The sequence below is a fragment of the Periplaneta americana genome, chromosome 17, assembly GCF_040183065.1.
Source record: "Periplaneta americana isolate PAMFEO1 chromosome 17, P.americana_PAMFEO1_priV1, whole genome shotgun sequence".
In the NCBI taxonomy this organism is placed as follows: domain Eukaryota; kingdom Metazoa; phylum Arthropoda; class Insecta; order Blattodea; family Blattidae; genus Periplaneta; species Periplaneta americana.
The window spans coordinates 126,527,591-126,550,666 of NC_091133.1; the positions used below are offsets into that span (position 1 = coordinate 126,527,591).

General features: G+C 33.6%; 1 protein-coding gene and 1 non-coding gene across 11 annotated transcripts in view; one reads left to right on the forward strand and one right to left on the reverse strand.

Moving 5' to 3' along the window:
- Positions 1 to 23,076, forward strand: part of LOC138692649 (ribosome-binding protein 1-like) — a 163,455-nt gene that overhangs the window by 99,029 nt on the left and 41,350 nt on the right. For 9 of the 10 annotated variants that reach the window (XM_069815735.1, XM_069815738.1, XM_069815741.1 and 6 more), the window contains 6 exons: positions 677 to 1,125; positions 6,667 to 6,820; positions 12,690 to 12,785; positions 18,148 to 18,240; positions 18,349 to 18,531; positions 20,097 to 20,249. In XM_069815735.1, the coding sequence (XP_069671836.1) occupies positions 677 to 1,125; positions 6,667 to 6,820; positions 12,690 to 12,785; positions 18,148 to 18,240; positions 18,349 to 18,531; positions 20,097 to 20,249 (1,128 nt within the window). The remainder of the gene's footprint in view (positions 1 to 676; positions 1,126 to 6,666; positions 6,821 to 12,689; positions 12,786 to 18,147; positions 18,241 to 18,348; positions 18,532 to 20,096; positions 20,250 to 23,076) is intronic. The other variant, XM_069815742.1, reaches the window with a different exon arrangement.
- On the reverse strand, positions 6,393 to 6,465 carry TRNAS-GCU (transfer RNA serine (anticodon GCU)). Its single transcript has one exon. It is a non-coding gene; the product is annotated as a tRNA-Ser (tRNA).

Genomic DNA, 23,076 nt, shown 5'->3' on the forward strand with positions numbered 1-23,076 from the left:
TTGTCCAGCGCTTTGTGTCTTCAGGTAGACACCCACCCCTCCCTCATCGCCCAAGACCTGGAAATAACGAAGTACAGTACCCCCCCTTACTTTCACAGTACATGCAGTACAAAATTCAGTGAACTTAAAACCTTCAGTTGATAGGAATGTTTCAGTGACTCTTTTACGTACAATGTCAAAACCCTGAGCGTACACCAGTTTAACACTGGCAAAAAAAGTTGAAGTGCTCAGGGAAGTAAAAAAAGGGAATAAAAAAGAAGAACGTTATTGCCAAGGAATATGGAATATTGCCGAACACTTTATCCACCTACATAAAGAATAAAGAAAAAATATTGGAGAGTTGGAACTTACAAAGTGGTGGAAATAGAAAACGCATAAGAGGAGGTGAATTTTTTTACTGATTGTTTGTCTTGTACTCAAGTGCTTTAAACACTGTGTCACGCTACTAGGACTGTACTTTTTATGGATAAAATATGGAAATTAAAAGGGTGAGTTGCATTGCATGTTAATTATAGTATTTGTATGAAATAAATTTATTTCAGGGCACACTATTTTGCAAAATAAAGTGTTTTTTTGTTAATTCGAAGTTTTTTAAATTTCCCTTTGAGTTCGAATTAAAAAGTGTCCACTGTATCTATATGTAATTTTTTTCTAATATTGCTGTCCATTGTCACAGGAACTACATCGAATCAAGACTGAATTGGAACTTCACATAACAAATGCTAGACAACATGAAGCAGCACTGAAGTACGAATCTGGTAATTTACATGAAGAACTAGAAGCACTTAAAGAGAAGTGTGTGGGCCTGAATGAATTGAAGAATGAAGCAAACCGGCTGAGATCAGAAAATGAACAGTTGTTAGCACAGACTGCAAAAGTGAAAGACCTGCAGATAGAATCCCAGCGTCTGCGAGAGGAGAACGAACATCTAATTTCCCAAGTGTCTTCGTTTTCGCAACTTGAGATGGAAGCGCAACAACTGAGGGAAGAGAATGAATCCCTCGCAGCACAAGTTACAGCAATGACTGAAAGACCAGCAGCAGAGGGTCGGGAAAATGGAGACCTTCATTATCCAGAGGAGAAGCAGGCTTCGGCCAAGGAGGTCGACTCCGAGCAAGATAATATGTGAGTAACTTCTCAATTCCTTGCAAACTCAGGACACAAATTAATATAATGCTTGACAAGATGAAAATTTATTTTTAAATAAATTAATTTCTTTATGCTCGACCATGCCGAAATGTAGTAATTATACACTGGTAGCAGTCCTTTAATGCATGTCATTAAAGTACACCTATTCATTAAAGTTCAGGTTTTCGATTATTCTCGGATATGCAATCCAAAGACAACTAGGGAAATGTCACGGAGGCTGGAAATCCAATACTGTCGCAGAAGGTTATGTTCTGTTATTATAATAATTAGCGTTAATTGTAAATAATATTCAAATAAATTCAATTTGTCATCTCGTTTTTCAATTCTAAATCAATTTCCAGGTTATATCAAGACTAATGTTCTCTAGGTTATATCAAGGTCAATGATATTCGTGCCTCGGAAAAAATCAATACTTTCGCGTCTGCGCACATCTCACAATTGAATCGGTGAGTGGAAAAGGGGTAACATTCCAAAATCATGCTTTCGAGAAAATGAAAGAAAACTGTTTTGTGACTTTATTTTTACTTTAATCAAAAAACTTACAATGGATCACAATTACTACTAGTTACAAGCATATCAGCCTTTATATTTGTTTGTTAATATATACATTGGTTTTTTAGATTTGATTGTTTAAAGTTTGGGAATGTTACCCTTTTTCCAGTCAAATGTAATATTGGTTAAAATGAACAGAAATATTTTAAACAATTAGCAAGTTTTCTTTATAGCGTAACTCAATTTGACTAAATTTCTTGAAAAACATACAATTTGAATACATATACATTTACACATCATCATCATCATCATAATCATCATCATCATCATCATCATCTGCACCTTCTTCGGCATCATCAGTAGGCCAAGTTAGTCGTTCTTCATAGAAGGAAAGATATTCTTGTGGAATGTACTGCAGTATTTTTCCTACATCTTCAATCTTCTTTTTCTTTATTGCAACTTTGTTGATGTATGCCTGTACATCTCGAAATGGTGCATCATTTCCCTTACTCAGCTTAAACCTGTATGCAGCAAAACTGTCTATAAACTCAGAACAGACAAAACCTTTTTCTTCTTGTTTGAAGATGTCGTGTCTATATTTACTTACAGTAAATGACACTTTTCTTGGTGCCAAAAGTCCTGTCACAAGGCATGAAGCTGTGTCCTCTTACAGGGTAATATTGGTGAATTTCTTTGTAAGAGAAAGCACCAGCCTGCACATTGTGTGATTGCGGTTCACATGCACCACAAGAGACATGACGAATGTAGACTTCCAGTGGGACGAAGGTTTCAATGAAATTGAGCAAAAATATACACACCTCATTGGGTCCTTTCTTGGCTTCTCCTTCTGGGTAGTTATAAAAGACAGATTGTCCAGTTTTCAGGTCATGGACGTTGAACACATAATACTAAAGTTTTCTCAAATAAAACATTTCTTGAACTGGTAATAAAGGCAGGGGCAAATTTTGTATAAAATCAAAAACGATATCACTAACTTTTGGATCATTTTTGCTCAATTCTGTCACATTCTGAAGTTTATTATAAAATTTTTTGGCCCGCCACTTATGTACTACAAGCTCAGCTTCAGCAGAACGCCTTGCAGCTTCATTTAGAGTTGTTGATTTTATTTTAGAATTCAACTCCTCGCAGGTACAACAAACGTCCACCTGTGGTCGTCCAAATCTGTAGGCAAAATTTTCGTGGAAGTATCGAAGATAATATTCATATTTCACTACATCTTTACACTATGGATGTTTTTCTAAAAATATCTGATGCATTTGGTCACAGATAACTCTGCATCTAGGTAAATTATAGGGTTAGAGCTGTAGTGAGATGTGTGTGTTGGAAAAGATGCAATATGCACATGAATTTGAGCATTTACAAAGGCTGGTAAAATATTTCCTCTATTTACATGCATGTAGACTTATAAGAGCTTTGCGGCACACCTGAACTCGGACGTTACCTTTCATTGCATAAAAGGTAAAGGATGACGTGTTTGCTTTTGAGTTTCCATTCACTGACCGATGCCTAGCCACTCCCTGCCTACTTATGAAGCCCATCAAATAAACATCTTTTTCATTTTTTGGCCGAACATTGAACACCGTTTTTATGATTGTTTCTTTTTCCACATTTGAAAACGTATTTGTACACCTTTTTTCGACAGTTACAGTCTTTGCCCGTTTTTTTGGTCTCGACTAATACACCTTTGTAGGTTACAAACTCTTCTCTCCTACTCCTAGATATTTTCTCCATTTCTTTTGTATGTGAATTCCTGTTCACCTTTCCTTTCTTTCTTCTTGGCTCATTACCTTTCTCTTCTAACATTGTTGTTGTTTTTTACTCAAAGACACTAACTTCAAAAACTATTTTCCAAATCTTTCATACAGAAGACGTTTGATCAAACATAACCTGGAACACCTGTAATAATAAAGTTTTAAAACAGTTACGAAACGAAACGATTATTACAGTGTATGCCACGCTCCAAGCATACCATATGAAAACTAACACAATAGTGCTCCACTATTGAGTGGAATAAAAGTAACATTCCTGGAATGTTACCGTTCTTCTACTCAACTCCAAACACGGGTCCATGCTATTGGCATTAGGATGATAGGAATATTATTCCTTTCTGCTCAATAGGTAGGATTATGATATATGAACAATTCTGCTATCTCAGTTTATTTTCGCATTTTTTGGAATGTTACCCCTTTTCCACTCACCGATTCAATTCAGGTCAGTTCCGTTCGTCACTTAGGCCTACATAACCATAACATGAAACCTATGAATAATTTCAAGTTAGAAATATGGTCGAGCATAAAAAGTCGTATGAAACTTGCCTATAATGGTAATTAAGACGCTTGTATGAAAATTATGAGACTTGCTTGCGCTCGTTTCATAAACAAACATACTTGCGTCTTAATTACTACCATTATAGGTTCGTTGCATAATGTACTATTATGAGATTTGTTGTAAGAATATGTTTGACTATGAGAGGGCAGTGTTAGCGATGAAGGTTAGAAATTGGCACCAAAACTAAAATTAAACTTTTATGTATGTCACACAATCTCCATCTACAGTCATCATCATCAGCCATACAGGTTATAGTCCCAGAGGAACTGTTAAGGTCCACAAAAGTTTTCAGCTCATCTCTTCCTTGGACATCCACGTGATCTCTTGCCTCTAGGTTGGTAATGCAGGATGCACGAGGGATTCTAGTCCTAGACATATGCCTCACATGCTGATGCCAGTTATCTTGATAGTGACATATGTCTGCTAGTATAGAGTTCATTTCAAGTTCCTTTAAGATGTCTTCATAATTATATTTATGATCCCACTTAGTATAGCCAGCTGTTCGGCACATGAATCTCATTTCACTAGCAGTGATTCTACTTGCATCACGTTTCCTTAGAGTCCATGCTTCACTTCCATAGCACAGGACTTGTCGTGCTAAGGTTTTATACAGACGAGTATGGGTATGTCGCTGAACTAGAGATGGTTTCATGATTCTGTTTATGATGCCCATTGATTTATTATACTGTAAAATTTTGTCATGAATGTCTAAATCTGCTAAGAACTTGAATTATTCTTCATGCATTTTTTTGCACTCCATTTTCGGCAGTTCTCATGCAACAGAATGCATATTTTATAATTATCCTTAGATAACAAGTATCGTGAGCTACGTGATGTAAGAAAACATCGTTGTCTTACTATATTTGGTGAGAATTTTTTGGGAGATAGGTCAGAATGATTGGTCTCCAAATGTAAAAACAGTTTATTACTATGGCGGTTTGTACAAAACTTAATACAAACACTAAATCTTGCAATGTATAATTGAAATCATTCATCTCATTTTTGAGATTACAGAAAATGTCTTTCAAGTACAATGTAGAAAATGAAAATACATTAATGTCATTGGTAACATATTAAGAATTGAATTGTTGTAAAACGTGTTAAATAATTTGAGAAGGTATGTGTCATCTTCATTACACCAATTTTTTGTCTGTTAAGATGTTTGTCTTCAGTGATGAATGCGACTTTTTCGCCTCTGTCTTTATTGCTGCTTAGTGGAAATTTGTCTCATACTTTTGTCTTTCATTGTTTAAACTAGAAAACTTTATCGAGAGACTGTTAGTATAAGATAGAATGTACTAGTTGTATTGATACGTCATTTAAGACAACTCATGTGACAGGGCGTGGAGAATGAAACATGTTTATTTTATAATTCATATTTGGAAAGTCCAGTAAGTTCTATACTGTAGATTAACCACAACATAAATTTCAATATCAGTCGGAAAACTGATCTGTTTATTGCAAATCACATTATGTAAACTTATTTTCAAAATATATTATGAACGTTTTCGCCCCTTTTTATAGAGTTTCTAAACAATTTAGTTAATTCAACAAAGAATCATAATTAACATTCACGATATTTAAATACTTGCAGATTACATCAGATGATCTGCAACATATACTCATGAATATATCGCATTATACTTTTCTTACATACTTATGGTATATTTTACATAAGTTATATTCCTTTTAGAATATTAAAATTCATTAATTATCAAACAATGTTTATAGCAGACTAATAAATCAACATAATTAATGATGTTATATACTACATATTAATATTTACCACATTATAATATATATTTTTTTTATATTTGCAGATTACTTCCACATCTACAAATGCATACAGCATAGTTTACATAAATTTATAATTCTTAATCTACAAACACTTCACAGGTGTACTTCCAATCATCACCAAATCTCAAGACATTACTACTACTGTATTATAATAATTATATTTGATATCAATATAATTAACCTTGGGACAAGATCAACTTTACACAACAACAAATATACAAATTAATTAATTGCTAACCTTATTTGTATCCATATACAACATACATGATATTTAAAAAACTATTGTACAATCAACTCAATATGTATAACACAACATTGTAACATAGTTTTTCATGTTTTAATAATTTATTTTCACCATTTAACAAATATATAGATATACTGATTGTAATTTTACTAGACCTAGATGAATGAAAGTAATGATTTTTCACACTTCACAATTTTAATTAATTTGAGAATTATTTATTGTAATATTATTCCATGTTATTGTATAATTGTAAAATGTAATGGATATTGATTGCATGTATGTTAATCTGAAGATGCCATAATAAGGGCGGAAATGTTCATTATATATTTTCAAAATATGAATAATTTCAAGGGAAAAATTGTTCCTGGGCCGGGTATCGAACCCGGGACCTTTCGCTGAGCACGCCAATGCTCTACAGACTGAGCTACCCAGGAACTATACCAGATCCCGGCTCAATTTTCCCCTTATATCCACATATCTCAAAATATGTTTGCATAATGTGATTCGCAATAAACATATAAATTTTCTGATACTGAAATTTATGTTGTGGTGAAACATGCCTAGTTGCACAAAAACATGCCTAGTAAATGGTCAGAAAATGAGTCGTGCTAAATGTGGTATTGTTTGTTTTGCAGAATGAAACAAAAAGAACTTCTAGTGGAGAAGTTGAACAGTGAGTTGAAACAGAAAGAGTCTCTCGTAGAGAAACTAACATCTGAACTTAACATATTCAAGACTGAGATTAGTAAATTGAACGAAGACTTGGAGTCTCAAAGAAAAAAGAATAATGTATGTATAAAAAATAACTTTTATAACACATAGAAGCATGTCTGAATGTATTGCTATGGCACTGCATGTAAAAAATTTAAGCTTTGGGATTGGTGAAATTCGGTAATGGTGAAATGTACTTCATAATTCTGAAATTCGAAAATACACAAAGTTTGTTCTTATTCCTATGATTAAAAAGTAGGAAATTCTTTTCTTTTTATCCTGAAACTTTATATATTGAACATTAAATATAAGACACATTTCATTAATTCGCTTTCATTTGTTATTGAAACAAGATCAGTCAGTCTGTAGTTCTTATTAGCATTTGGAGCATTTTCATCAAGCTGATATAAAATGCATTGAATTTGCAGAAGGCTTAGATTATTTATTATACAAGATGGTGTAACTCACTGGTAACTCGTTTTTTTTTTTTTTTTTTTTTTTTTTTTTTAGTAAGATTCATAGCAAAGAATTAAGCTGTTAGAAATCGTCCAGAGATTTTTACAGAAACACTTCTTAGTATTAATGAAAGCTATACCATATAAGAAAAAGTTAACGTGAAGCTACAGTTCATATTTTTGTGAACTTCCATATTATGTTTCATATGTAATTCGACTGTCACTATAATTAAGACTTAATAGTATTAAGATTTTTTTTTACCTGTTCCATATTCTAGCTGTGAAGCCACGTATGAATACGATGGAATGTAAATAAATACAATACAATACAATACTGTCGGTGGTTTTAAGAAACATAAATCTTGCAAATTTAAGATATTCTCTTTGATATAACAAAAATTAATATTAGATATTTTGACGTTCTCTTTGATATAATAAAAATTAACTTTTGATATTTGATATATTTGCGACAGATTAATTCTTTCCATGCCATTGTACATAAAACTACAACTTTTTCGTTCTTTTCGAATATGTTACACATATTTTAAGACAATTGTACTTCAAGAACAAAAAAAAAATGCTTCAATTAATACATTTTTTAACTGAATACAACCAACAGTAATAAGTATCGACAAATGCTTTGTTGAGACATTTTTATTGTTTTGTGGCATAAGTTTCTGTTCACCATCATGAACAGTTAGCACAGTCAAGTAGAAAGAATTCAAAAAGAAATTAAATAAATGAAACAGAATTTATTAATGTTTACAAGTGTGTTGGTAGAAAATTTTCCTCAAATAAGTAAAGAAATAGTGTGTGAATTATTTGTGTATTGGAGAGGAGGAGTACTTTTACTTCCTCCATTGGAGGGAACTCAAGAATTTCAGTGGTGAAATTACTTGGAAACCAGTTTTGACGGTCAAATTTTAAAGAAGTCACATTTTAGTTGCAATAAAAAATGACGAAATTTACACTTATATTGAAGATTAAAATAATAGAAGTAACAATTGAAATAGTTTCGTCATTTTCCAGTGAATACTAAGCAAATAAATTCCATTATTTGATATGAAAAATTAAAAAATGACAGAAGATTCTATACTACATTGTTCTTGACTGTCTTATGTCCATGACAAAAAAATGCTTATTTATGTGGCTCTCTAAACCTGAGAAGGTTTCTGGCATCACACACATCCAGGCCTGTTCCCAGCTGCATCAGTGGCTCTTCCACTAGTTGTTCAATCTTGATAAACTTGATATTAATCTGCCGAGTCCATTTGCCTCCAAACCAAAGGAAGTCCTTAATAGTGCAAAAAAGAAGAAACTAATAATTAAATTAATTTATTTTTAACCTGTTCCCTTGTACATAAGTAATAAACTCTTCCATTTTCAGTTGACTTTCCTCTATTACATGGCCTTGTCCAGTGACATAATATTAGTATCTGGTTATATACAGTTAACGCTAGCTGCTTATTAGATAATGCTCATTGCTTGTTCACTGCAAGTAGATTATGCAACACTCAACACATGAGAGCATGCGTACACTTTGGCATGTGCAACATCTAGCGAAGACTTTTTGAACTTCGTGTTTTGCTAAAAATGTTACATTTTCTAATCATTTTTACTTCGAGTTAAGGTGTATTAATGTCAGAACTATCGGTTTTTTGCTTGTCATCTTAAGTATTATATGTTCAGTAACAGTAAATGCTGTTATGCTAAAACTGATAATTATTATATTTTCATTGCTTCCTATTTAGTTACATTTTTTAACATATTGGAGTGAAACTGGCAAGTTGTAGCCGATTTAAGTGAACACCATATTTTAACGTTTTGGTGGCTACTTCATTCACACACAACCCCCACAATGTCTGGAGGACCACACCTGCTGTTGATCTTGTTGGGAGATCTTGTTGATCACCAGCTTTCCCTCCTTAAGCCACTGGAGGACGATTGTAGTGCCATAGCAGGTTAGCACTAGGAACAGAAAAGTAGAAAGAGGAGGAAGGAAAGGGAAATGAACCCCTAGGCCTCGAATGCTCTAATGCCGTCGGAGTCGAAGAAAGTAAGAGTTTAGTAAGAGGACTGGATAGGAAAGGGTAAAGAGCGAATTAGGTATTGGATAGAGGAAAATTATACCAAATTCGGTCAATAACTCATCAAGCTGACCAGTGCTAATGGATGAGTAGCCCCTCCCTTTAGTTCAGCTTGTAAAATTATGCTTACTAACAGCTGCACCACGGGAAGGTAGGGATGGGACGTTGGGTATTTGTCCAGGTTGGTTTCTTAAAGCCTTCAATGGGAAGGATTAATGGCTCTCTCCCTTGTATCGGACAGATACCCTTTTGCAGCCACGAAAATCGTCTGTAGCTGCATTTAGATTGGCAACAGGCCATGATTGTTTGGCCAAACATCTGCATAGAATTGGAATATATCAGTCCCCTAACTGCCCATTGTGCAACTCAAACCAAGAAATGGATTCTTAACACCTCAAAATCTGTGCTTCAGTGGCTGGCCATGATAATATCTTTGAAAAATATTGAAGTGCAAGAGGTCAAATGACTTTATTGTCAAACGCCTGGCATTACAAAACAACAACAACATTTTTTAACAAATCTGTACATATTTGTGTACATATTGCGCAATATGGCATTACGTAAAAATCCTGGCTCTGGTTATGACATTGATTATATTATCTCTAGCTTGAATTGTCCATTGGCACCTCTATCGAATCAAATGAACAAACATAGTTGCTAGAGACATTAGAGTCATTGTAATTATGATTGTTCTTAAACCTAAAAGAAGCACTTGATCAAATGGTGTGGCTGCTGTGTATCTGTGTAACAGTATTGATCATTAATTTTCATTTATGCAGTAGTCAAGATTATTACACAACAATATATTTAAACTGAGTAATAAGAAACATGTGTTAACATGTAATGAAGTTTAACAATCTCTGAATGAAGTTATTACACACACTTAAACAGAGTTACAAACAAAAACTAAACACTTTTTTTTCACCCTTAAGGGGTTAGGTACAGCTTACAGCAGTAAAATTTTGGAAATATTCAACATTTTTTCATCCATTACTGTATCTTGTACAATAATGAAAATTAGTATGTGTAAAACACTGTCCTTCTGCTATATGAAAAAAACATTTTTACGATTTAAAAAATATCATTTGCATTTTTTTTTTTTCAAAATTCAGTTCACTGTGCAGTGATGAAGCATTTCCCACATAACTAAAAAACTATCCAATTTTTTGTGTATATTTATGCATGTCATATCTACAATATGATGCAAGATCACTTCTCTACATTTGATAGATTTTCTGATAAAAAATAAATTCATTAAAAAAATGGTCAGATATTCAGTTTTTTTCAGTAAATACATGAAACAAAATGCCTATCACATCATTTTATCATTATCCATTTATTTAATTTAGTAACTGAACCACATTCAATAATATTTAATAAGCATTCATTCATGAATTAGTATTGCAGTTTAATGGCCAACAATGTGATGGTATGTTGTTATACTACATATTTAATAAAATATCAGGTGTCTTCGCTAGTAGTAGGGTACTGCTTATTGATGATATCTTGTATGTAAAGTATATAAGAATACGTTGCTCACAAAGCACAATGCTGTATTTCTCGAAAAATTCATCCACATTGCTTCAAATGCCTTGTTTGCTTTCATGCATGTGAGCAGCACAAAACTAACAAATATAGCTCTAGTGTTAAGGAGAATCCATAGCATTTCAGTATTTCTTAAATGCTCTACTGCAGCTTTAAAAAATCTATTTGTTTACAAATGGGCATAGAAGTGAAGTCTATTTCTCAGACGCAACCCGTGTCCAGGTTGATCTGTGCAAATGTCACCAGTGTTTTCAGCTGAAAAAGCTCAACTATAAATTTTCTCGCTTGTCTCTTTGTTGAAGCTTCTGCGGCCATAATTTATTTTGCTCTTGGACGGTGCTGTTTTGAGGATGTGGTTAGTGCCAAAGCTTTTATCGCAATTTAGCAGTCTGTTTTGAGATCAGGATTTCTGCTGGAATATCACTGAATGATAAGTCATGCATGTATCATTTTAATAGACTAAACAAAACTTTTCTGTTAACGATACGATATTTGAGTAGTCATTCTGCTCTCAAGATAGATGGTAAAATATACATGAAATGGGTACCACTTCAAGAAGACTGTTTAAATGTAGCTACCAGAGTGCTGCATTGGAGTTAAATCGCTCGCTTGAACTCGGTCGAATGTCGCACGTTCGAGTGAGATAAGATCAGTCGTGATATGCTCGTAATAAATACAAGCACAGTACAAGGTCATCTCACCGACATGTCTTATCTTGTATGGAAGGTGACAGATAAGGTACACGTATGTTTTGCTCACACGGTAAAAATAAGGCTTTATTTTCTGCGTTTATGACAAACGTTTAATGGAATAGTCAATGGAACGTACCAAAACGGGAACATGAAGTTATAAATAGTATGAAAAACTTTGATATACAGTTATTATTGCTAATTAATAATTATTCAATATTTGATTTACCACATATATAATATGATAGGTCCATACATAGTGTTCTGCCTATATACTGCGACAATGTAGAAACGTTTTTACAAAATATTATTGATATAACAGTAGATTAATAACAATATTAGTACAGAGATAACGTCACAGAAAATATAATAAAACGAATAATCATGCAGCACAACTGTTACAGACGCAAAGATTGATACACTAATTATTAGAGATTATTATTATTACTAGAAAACTTGATACGGTTCTTGCATTACCGTGATTGTGTTCTCCGTTTATAATAATTACATTTACATCCAATAACATCTATCAGATGTGGCAAAAACAAAATCACTCCTGTGTGGGGAAGAAAAAAAAACATTTACCTACAACATTTATATTACATTTTAAAACAAGTTTTGTTGTTGTACTATGGAGAGGTTAGTTAAACACTGCAAAGTTTTGAAGTGATAAACATCTATGATGTTATTACACAGTTCATCACTGTAACAAGAACGAATGTCTAACACTCGGCTTATACCGTTCGAGGATTTATCGCTTACGACAGTTTTACCCATCATGCATGTGCGCTACTTATCGGATTATGCTATGAACTACTTGGCGCTCGAGCGAAAACATCCGATGCAGACCTCTGGTAGCTACCGTATAATGAAATATATTTTAATTTCTTCTCTTTTTGTAATAGAATAGAAGTTTCTGCTGGTAAAAAATGTGAAACAGTTTTCATAGCTGTTGACAGGAATTGTCTATGTTCATGCCAAGAAGAAAATAATTATTTAATATTTTTTTTTTCAAATCATCATTATGCATTTGTGGTTGCCATTTGCATTTTGCTTTGAATACTTTTGCATTGTATCAGTGATTATATATTTATGAGAAACGCTAGGTTGTTGGTATCAGTAACCACTCACCTATGGATTCTCCTAATGGTTTCTCCTTTTATGGTCTTAGGATTTGCGTTCAAAGAACTGGAAAGCAATGGAGGCCCTGTCTGTCACCGAAAAGTCTCTGGAATCTAAAGTGAAAGAGTCCAATAAACTAGTCAGTGTAAGTTATTACGATAATTTTGTGAAGCCCACTTTAGATTTTCTTAAATTGTATACAAGGATGACCTTACTTAGTATGATATGAAAAATGTATTATGTGCAAGTTCATTCATTCAGTTCATTATTGCTAGATCTTAAATAAAAAGAATACATATTTTATATCCAATTACTCCCAAACTGGAAGTCAATTGTCATTATTAATTCATAAAAGATGGAATTCCTTACAACTTGGAGAATTCGTTATTATTAGGGCTAGGATTTTGATGAAATTGCGTCTTTTTTCTGTTAAGCCAGAAACATAGCTGCTTTAGTATTTATATTTTATGCGTAAACTGAGTGTTTTAAAACATATTTGTTAGGGCATTTTTTGCCTGTTTCAACTCATAAGAGCATTTTTTGTTTTATTCTGTAATTTTTTAGTCATTTTCACTTAATTTTGGCCATAAATCCCTATTATTAACCCTTAAGTACTCGCATCGGATCAAATCACAATGTATAAACAGCTGTTGGTGCTAAATGATAAATGACTACAGCCAGACCGTTTCAAAGACTTCAACAACAGAAGAAATTACACACCATTGGCACTTCATATTACCTTCCAGCAAAGAAAACAGAGGAAAGAAAAAACACTCGAGTCATATAGATCTGACGCAAGTACTTAAGGTTAATGTAAAATAATGTTTATTTCCTTCGATATTTTCTCTACGTATTTTGTCTATTAATACCCAATATTTTGTATAATATTTTAATCCTTTTTCTACACAAATATCGTCATTTTAACGTAGTACACCCCATGTAATGGATCAGTCCAACCACCCCTTCAATATAGACTCCTCTATACCAACTAGTTCCGGATAAGAGTGGCCTTGTGGTAGACTACTTGAAAACTACATCAGGTAAAATAATTAATTAAAGTGTACTAATTAGAAAAAATTATGTAAAATTAAATAAACTTGAATGTTGGTACTAGAATTTAATTTAATTACTAGCCTAAATATTAAGCAGCACAAAACTTCCTTTCCTACTAAGCCAATTTTAGAATGTAGGATCAATTTTTAGTGAATTTTTTAGGGCATTTTTTAAAGATTTTTAGGTCATAAATGCATTGTTTTTAGGACATTTTTTCATATTTTATAGGTCATCAAAATCCTTGCCCTAGTTATTATATTTGAAAATTATGTTAATTAACATTTTTTGTTGCCTCTGAATATTCTTTACAGATTTATTAATTTTATTTTGATTATATCTACAAAAAATAAATTGTCACAATTTCATGTCTGAAGTGGGCTAACTTCAAGCTTTAAGGTTTCATCAATTCATTTTGATTACAGGAGTCTTGATGGTGTAAAAATCGACAGTCGTCAACAGCTTTGCACTTCCACTGCTGTTTATATTTAAATAATTTTATGTAGTTCTTAGAATGTAATGAGTGGATGAAAACGGTGATCTTGGTGTCACTTTTTTTTTAATGCATTTTGTAATCAGTTTTGAACAATTTTGTTTAAAATATATTCGGTTACTTTTGCTTTCGAATTTAAATTTTTCGAAGAAGTTACACTTCAGAACATATTACTTGGACATAGAAGTCCATTTTCAGACCTCCACATCTGTTTGCATTCAATCCAGTTGTAATAGATTTAACTTACATTATGTTAGAAGATTCATCAATTGATATTATTAATAATCTTGGATTGTTAGAAGATGCAGTCGAGATTTTCAAAACTGTTCTTTACAAAAAAAAAAATTCTATGAAATATCTGTAAGTGAGTGTATCAAGGTGTCTGCTAGTAACGAAATGTAACAAATTTAAAAGACTCGAATGGTCATGGGTAACGAAATTGCTCATATTATTCTGCTCCACTTGGTGCTATTGCCTGAGCTGCAGTGGTCTGTAGTCAACGATTACATAATATGCAAGTCTAATACAGCCTAGAAGGCTGGATTGGGGGGAAAAATTGGCTCGATTGAACTAAAGATCAGAGAACTTAAGGAACAAATTGGATGACTGAAATGTTATTAAGTTTTTTTTGTCGTGCTTATGAGTAATTATTAAGTTATGGTAACTAAAAGTAACTAATTTTTGTTTCACTTTTTCAGTAGACACCCTGTATATAACACAGTAACACTGCCCTATATTGGAATTTTTTTGTAATTTGCAGTGTGTTTAATAAAATATTGGTGGATTTTGCTGACATGTCATTTATATTAAATAGACAACATTTTTTAGGTACTCTTAATGCTTTTTGTTCCTAGAATTTATTTTATAATTATTTTTTACTCATATTAGCAATACTGAATGTTCACAACAATGTGGCATCAAAGTTCTTAGTACTGGGTGAATAGATTGTAGAGAAACTAGAACGCAGCAACTAGGCTCTCAGCCGAGTCACTTGCAGGCTCCAATTAATGCAGAGATCATTCTTTCAGTGATAATGCATAACCTGATCCTGCATGTGACTCAGCAGGGTTGCAGTTTCTTTAAGGCCCATCCTTTTTACGTAATATAGCAGTACACGAAATAAACTAATGCTATAATAGCAATACAAAAGTATGCATCTAACAACATAACAATTTGGTCCTTTTCTCTGATATCATTCAAGCAACAACTGATTTTCAGTGCAAGTTTAGACTGAAAAATGGAGACGTAGACTCTCCAGAGAAAACACGATTGCAGCATCTTTACAACTAGATACTCATTGAAGAAAGTTGAACCTACATTATTCTTGGCTGGCGAAAAAATAAGATTCACTACAAACACAAAGCTGCTAGGGATAACATTAGATCTAAAATTACTGGTACTCTGAAAAAAATCACATTGAATCTCTATAATGGAAATTGTAGTGAAGAGAATAAATATGCGGAAAACTGTAGCAAACAGTTACTGGGAAATAGAACTGCTAATATTAAGAGATTTCAACTTGGTTTACATTAGACCAAAAATCATCTATGCATGTGAAATCTGCGGAGATACAGCAACTGTCCACCTACATAAATTACAGAAACTACAGAACTGTGCATTATGTATCTGCTTTAGGAGCACCAAAAATGGCATGGAAGTGTAATTGAACATAAAACCTTCGGATATGTAGATCAACAAACGAGTAAGTAAATTGAGTGTAAAATGTAGAATAACTAACCCAGAAAACCAACTAATTCCATCTAACCAAGCACATAAGCAATATTTCCTTAAGAAGGACTATAGTATTCGTGAAAAATCAAGTTATTTCCAGAACATATCCATCCTGTAAATAAAACTCTTCCATTGCAAATGGACAATACCATCATTAAACCTCATATTACTAGATGACCAAGGCAATACAAATGTACACATCCAGAAATTGTGTGAGCAACAGCTTCTCACACCACAAATGAAAAATACAACTGTTCACATACCTACACTGACGATTCTGTTGATCCAATCAACTACACTTCATTCTGGAAACTGCGATTGAAGTATGGACTCTGAATTGCTGGGGATTAATGCCGTACTTGGTTATTTATTGTCTGTCTTCTTCTAAAGATGAAATTTGTGTACTTACAGACTCAAAAGCTTCATTATATATATACTACATTAGTATAAACCTTCATAATACTACTTTCGAACAATAGTGATGTATCTCATGCTACACATATTGCTTCTACAATACAAGAAAATATACTTCCAATGAGTAAAAAAGTCATGTGAATATAAAAGACAACGAAAAAGCAGATGAAACAACTCTATAACATCTAACACAACTACCTAAAGTAGCATAGAAATTCTGCATCTCAGCTCTATATAAAATCATTACTCAAAACTGGAAAACAGAAATCATTCAACAACAAGAAATCATATTAACTAAATGTAAAGTTCATCCATCTATCACTACACAAAAATCTCCTCAGCTTTGGAACCATTGCCAGTTTTGATTACATGATGACGAAACTTACTTATATTTGAACTTGCCCTGAAAGCCATAATTATGTAAACCGTGTTCACATCAGGAATGTACATATACATTTTCAGACACTCAACATAAAATGTTTGACGACATGGAGACCATCCTAAATAACAGTAATCTTCGGAAACTTGCCCAACACATATGCCGGGGAAATCATGCTATTGATGCAGAAGTTTGATGCGTGTAGCAAAGAAGAAGGAAAAACAAAATCAATTTTCTCTTAAGTGCTGATACTAATTTTTATATGAGTTAAACCCCGGTTGTATTCAGTATTGTGCAATAACCATCTCATTTACAAAATCATAAGTGTAATACGTATATTTCATAGAAATAACGATAAAATAGTGAACTAGTGAAGATGTTACATGATGAGTATATTATATGAAAGAAAGCTTGTTTTTCCATTTCATTGTTTTTTTTTTATGATGTGTAATTTACTTTTCTTGTTTTCATATCTTTCTCTCTCTTTCTTTCTCTCCTTGGGTATTAATGTATGGGACAAAGGTTAATATCTTCTATATTTCAAAATTCTTAGAACTTATATTTTGATATCTAGTTAGCAAAAATTATTGCATAAGTTTCATCTGGTACACTCCTGAAGTATTTGTCCATTAGAATATTTTGAAATTTCTTCACATTACAAACTGAAACACAAAACAAACTACTCTGTTATTATCCATGAATTACATATGGAAAAGAAGGCACCTTTTAATTGCACTCCTTTATGTTGTGATAACACCATCACAGACTCCTTATCAGATGAAGTATAAGGAACTTGAACGATTTTGTTGAAATTTCATAAGATTTTTGTTTGTGTGTGTGTCTGCTGTATTTAATGCATGAAAGCTTTGCTATTCTATACATGCTTGCATGGTAAAAGATTTTGAACAAAGTAACTCGATATTCAATTTCATTGCACACATAAATAAATGCAGTTATTATTTTTCGTAAAGTTTTTACTCTTACTTTACTAATAGTTTGAAAATAACACAGCTGAATAAAATGTTACTGTTTATAAACTCAATTTTAAATAATTTCATTAAAGTAAATGCAACAAATTTCTTCCTCAGATCATGATTTGTTTAACTTTAACCAATGTAATCTTTCTTTTTAAAGGTGTTGTATAATATGCTTTATTCAGCTGTTTGTGTATGTTACTTAAAACTCCTTGTAAACATTCTGTCAACCACTGTGTTAATTTTAAACGGTTTTCTTTATTTGTAACCTTCAATTTCTATTTAATACTGTCTTCTCCTCTCCTAATTAGAAAAATAATTAATAATTACTATTATTATTACATTTTCTTTAAAATATCTCAGATATGTTCTTTGAAGTTTATTGTTTGTTACTATTGGGATGTTTTAATATTTATGAACCTGTTTCTTGTTTTCTTTTGGCGTCTAATTTTTGTCAAATTTACAGGAAGTTAGTAAAAAAATTAAAGTAGAAGAACAGTCCGCCACTAAAGAGCTATTGCAGAGGATATTTCCTGAAATTAGAATTGAAGATAATAAGGTAAACTGTTTTATCTCAATCTTATTGTGTTTGTGTTGTTTATATTAGAATCTAGTATAGTGCAGCCTAAAACAGCTATGTTTAAGCTCCATTTCCACTATTTTTCAGCCTTACGAAGTGTGGGTTGAGAGATTTGAGAACTCAGCCAGAAGTTTAATCTCTCAACAGAAGACACAAGCAGCAGCAGTAGCTTCTGTGGAAGACCACTCGTCGATGTTAATAGAAGTGGAAAAGCAGAATTCTCAGCTGCAAGCTATGGTCACTCACTACAAGACTATTATAGAGGAAACGGTATGTCTACTACATGTAATGTAATAATAATAATAATAATAATAATAATAATAAAGGATTTATTTAATCTTGCGGTCTTCTCTTACACTTAACCAGGCGTAAAACCTGCTTCCATAGTCAAACATAGAAATGTCAGATTTGAAGTACAATAAAATCCCTCGTAACCGGCATCCAAATAACTGGCAATACCAAAACAATGGCACTTTTGGCTGGGCAAAAAAAAAAAAAAAAAAAATTAAATCTGCCAGATTGTCACAGTCTGGGTCGTCAGTTTTACCACATTAGGAAGTTAGCACAAACTTTTGTTTTCAGTGAATATTCTAACCTAAAATTAGTGTATTACTGTATTTATATTCTGTAAAGTGTTTAATAAAGAAAATTCACACATTTTTTATTTTTAGTTAGTTATGTTCATACCGTCAATGTTGCCACATTAGCAAATTCACACGAATTTTCGTTTCCAGTGAATATTCTAACCTAAAATTAGTGTATGCCTATTATTTGTGTTCTGTAATGTGTTTTAATAAAGAAAAGCCACACAGTTTTTATGTATATTCAGTTACGAGCAAGTGATAGAGAAATAAGCTTCATATGGCTGCAGTTTCAACATTTGGCACCATGAAATACGAACTTTTTTTTTTTTTTTTTTTTTTTTTTGTATATACTGGTATTTATTCAAGTATCTGGCAAAATCTTGTATCCGGAACTAGCCCAGACTCTTCAGTACTGGTTAAGAGGGATTCTGCTGTAATTACTTATTAGTGTTAAGTTATAAGCAAATACAATTCAAATAATAAAATCAGAGACAGCAAAAATACGATTTACATATTAAGATCATTAACAGACAGTTCAGTAAAGTGTACAGAATAAAAATAAAATAAACATAATGGAATACATAATAGCTGAACAAGTAATAACTGCTCTACTGTGTTAGGGAACTCACTAGGCTTCGGAGAATGACACATATCATGTCGAAACTAGTCAACCAGGTAATATATCATAATATTAACACAGTAAAGTAGTTATTATTTATTCAGTGATTATACAAGTATTAAAATAGTGTATCCAAGAATGAAGATACATAATAGTATTAAGCTAGAAGCAAATTACGATTTACATAATGAAATCAGAAACAGACAGTTGAATAAAGTGTACACAGTAAAAATAAACAATGGAATAGAATCAATCAAGACAGTATGAATCAGATTAAGAAATTATCTTTAAAAAATTCAGAGAAAAGTTATCATTGTCTTCTTATTGAGTTTTATTTAATACTTATTAAGATTAAACAGTTGCTTCATCTTAAGCCAGTGGTGAATAATCTTTTTGCTATATCAGTAACTTTTTAACACTACTGAAGGATGATGTGACTTGACTAATTTCATTACATTCCTGAAGTATGAAGGACTGATGTTGCTAATTTTAATTGGTTGTAATGATACCAATCATTTTTCATTGAGTCTATAAAATGCAAACTAATAATATCATCCATCTTGAAATAGTGTGTACCATGGATTATTGTCTTGTATAAGAGAAGTTATATATATTTTTTCATTATTATTTAGGAAGGAATGTTAAATAAACTCCAAAACCATGTAGAACAAGAAGAGGCAAGATGGCGTCAACAACTGCAGATCAAAGAGAGTGAGTTGGAATCAATTAGAGAGGAGAGAGATCTTCTTGAGCAGTCATTAGATCAGCTCCAGAGAACAGAAGAGGTAAGACATGCATGTTTTGCCTGCTATGTAGAAAGACCTGTATCCCAAGTTTTGTATATCACAAAGACACCAATTAACACAGTTATGAATAATGAATGCTTTGTGAGTCTTCCTTTGTATGTTGAAATGTGTCAGGTTTAATTTCTTTTGTTATTATTTGCTGACAGAACATTGTCATGCAAGATAACTTAGTATAATTTCGAGAGAAAAATTGTTCCGGGGCCGGGTATCGAACCAGGGACCTTTGGTTAAACGTAACAGAAAACCACAATTTAAGTCACACAGAGTTAGTGTGCACTCAATGTTGGTTGCTTGACGGTTGTCAGCCCACTTTGAGGTCTGTGGATATAGAGGGAAAAATTGGATCGGTGTCTGGTAGAGTTCCTGGGTAGCTCAGTTGGGAGAGCGTTGGTACGTTTAACCAAAGGTCCCGGGTTCGATACCCGGCCCCAGAACAATTTTTCCCTCGAAATTATTCAAATCAACTTTACAGGGAGTTATACCTGAAAGCTTGATTTGCATAATACACGTCACTGTTCGTTAACAGAAAACCACAATTTAAGTCACACAGAGTTAGTGTGCACTCGATGTTGGTTGCTTGACGGTTGTCAGCCCACTTTGAGGTCTGTGGATATAGAGGAAAAAATTGGATCAGTGTCTGGTAGAGTTCCCGGGTAGGTCAGTTGGTAGAGCGTTGGTACGTTTAACCAAAGGTCCCGGGTTCGATACCCGGCTCCGGAACAATTTTTCCCTCGAAATTATTCAAATCAACTTTACAGGGAGTTATACCTGAAAGCTTAATTTGCAAGATAACTTAGTGTCATTTCCCACATAAATGATTTCCAATAATTCTGTTTAAATGTAACGTTTTTGTAGATAACCATGCCTTGAATAAAATATTAATATTATTTCCAACAAGTATAAGGTTATTCTAAAGTAAGTTTTCAGTTCGAAATGGCTGTATCTTCTGTACATACTAACAGTTCATATTGGCCTTGTTCAGCGAATATATTGAGAAGATTTCGAACATTACATGAATTTAGAAAATAATGGACCCTGCTGTGTAAAATCATTTCATAGGCTGGTGAACAAATCTGAGGAAACTGGTGCAGTTATCGATAAAAAGCGATCAAGTAGACCGAAATTTAGTAGAAAATGAGGTGAGTGCAATTTTGGTTTGACAAGAAGTCCAGGGGAAGTCTGTGGAAATTCTGCATAATATAATGTTTGTAGTGCTAATAAAATTGCAAAGTATTTGGAGATGAATTATTCAACAATGTGCCGAATTCTTAGAAGACAGCTTCAGGTCTATTCTTATAAAATGAAAATGCATTTTGAACTCAAAGAAGAAAATTAGCAGATTCATGTCACTTTCTTTTTGCAAATGTTAGCAGAAATTCTGAATAATGTTGAATGGTTAGACAAAATTTTGTGGACAGATAAGGTACATTTCGAATTAAGTGGAGGTGTTAACACTCACAATGCAGGATATGGGCAGAAAATAATCCGAACACAATTGTTCAGCAAGGATTACATGATGATAAAGTTACTGTCTGGTGTGGTTTTATGTCACACTTTATAATAGGACCTTATTTCTATGGAGAAATGGAAAGTGCACAAATGAAAACAGTAATGGCAAACAGTCAACAATAATTTGGAATGTTGCAAGACTCTGTAATACCATCGTTACAGAATCATGATATCGAAAACATTGTTTTTATGCAAGACTGCACTCTACCTGACATACGAGGCCTGTCTAAAAAGTATCCGACCTTTAGCCAGAAAAAATATTTCAAATACCTGACGGGGTTGGGACCCTAATCCCCTTCAAAGTAGGCCCCTTGTGCTTGCACACACTTAGCCCACCGATCCTTCCACTGCCGGAAACACCTCTGGAAGTCTTCTTTTGGAATAGTGTTCAGCTCCGTCGTCGCGTTCCGCATTATCTCTTGTCTACTCTCAAAACGGGATCCTTTCAGTGGTGTCTTCAATTTTGGAAACAACCAGAAGTCGCAAGGAGCCAGGTCTGGAGAGTAGGGAGGTTGGCGAACAGTTGTAATTCCATGTTTGGCCAAGAAAGTGTGGATCAATTGGGATGAATGTGCTGGGGCGTTGTCGTGATGCAAGTGCCAGTTGTTCGCCGTCCACATGTCTGGTCTTTTGCGCCGAACTGCATCACGGAGTCGCCGGAGAACATCGTGATAGTACTCCTTTGTCACCGTTTGTCCTTCCGGTGCGTATTCATGATGCACAATTCCACGGACATCAAAGAAAACAGTCAGCATCACTTTGATTTTGCTTCGCACCTGCCGCGCTTTCATCGGCCTTGGAGACTCGGGATGCTTCCATTGTGACGACTGTCTTTTTGTTTCTGGGTCGTACCCGTACACCCATGACTCATTTCAAGTTATCACGGTCTTCAGAAACCCAGGATCAGTGTTGACTGTGTCCAGAAGGTCCTGTGCAACGTCACGACGGAGGTCTTTTTGTTCCGGGGACAACTTGGGCACGAATTTCGCAGCCACTCGGTTCATGTTCAAATCATCACGCAAAATTGCATGTGCAGAATCTTTACTCACTCCAACCTCTTCGGCAATCTCCCGCACGGTCAAACGACGATCTGCCATCACCAAATTTCGCACCCTCTCAACAACAGCTGCACTCCGAGCAGTTTGGGGCCTGCCACAATGCTGCTCACTCTCCGCTGATGTGCGGCCATCTTTGAATCGGTTGAACCACTCCTTAATTTGTGTTACACCCATCGCATCTTTCCCAAACACCTGCTGAATCTTACGAATTGTTTGACTTTGAGAATCACCAAGCTTTT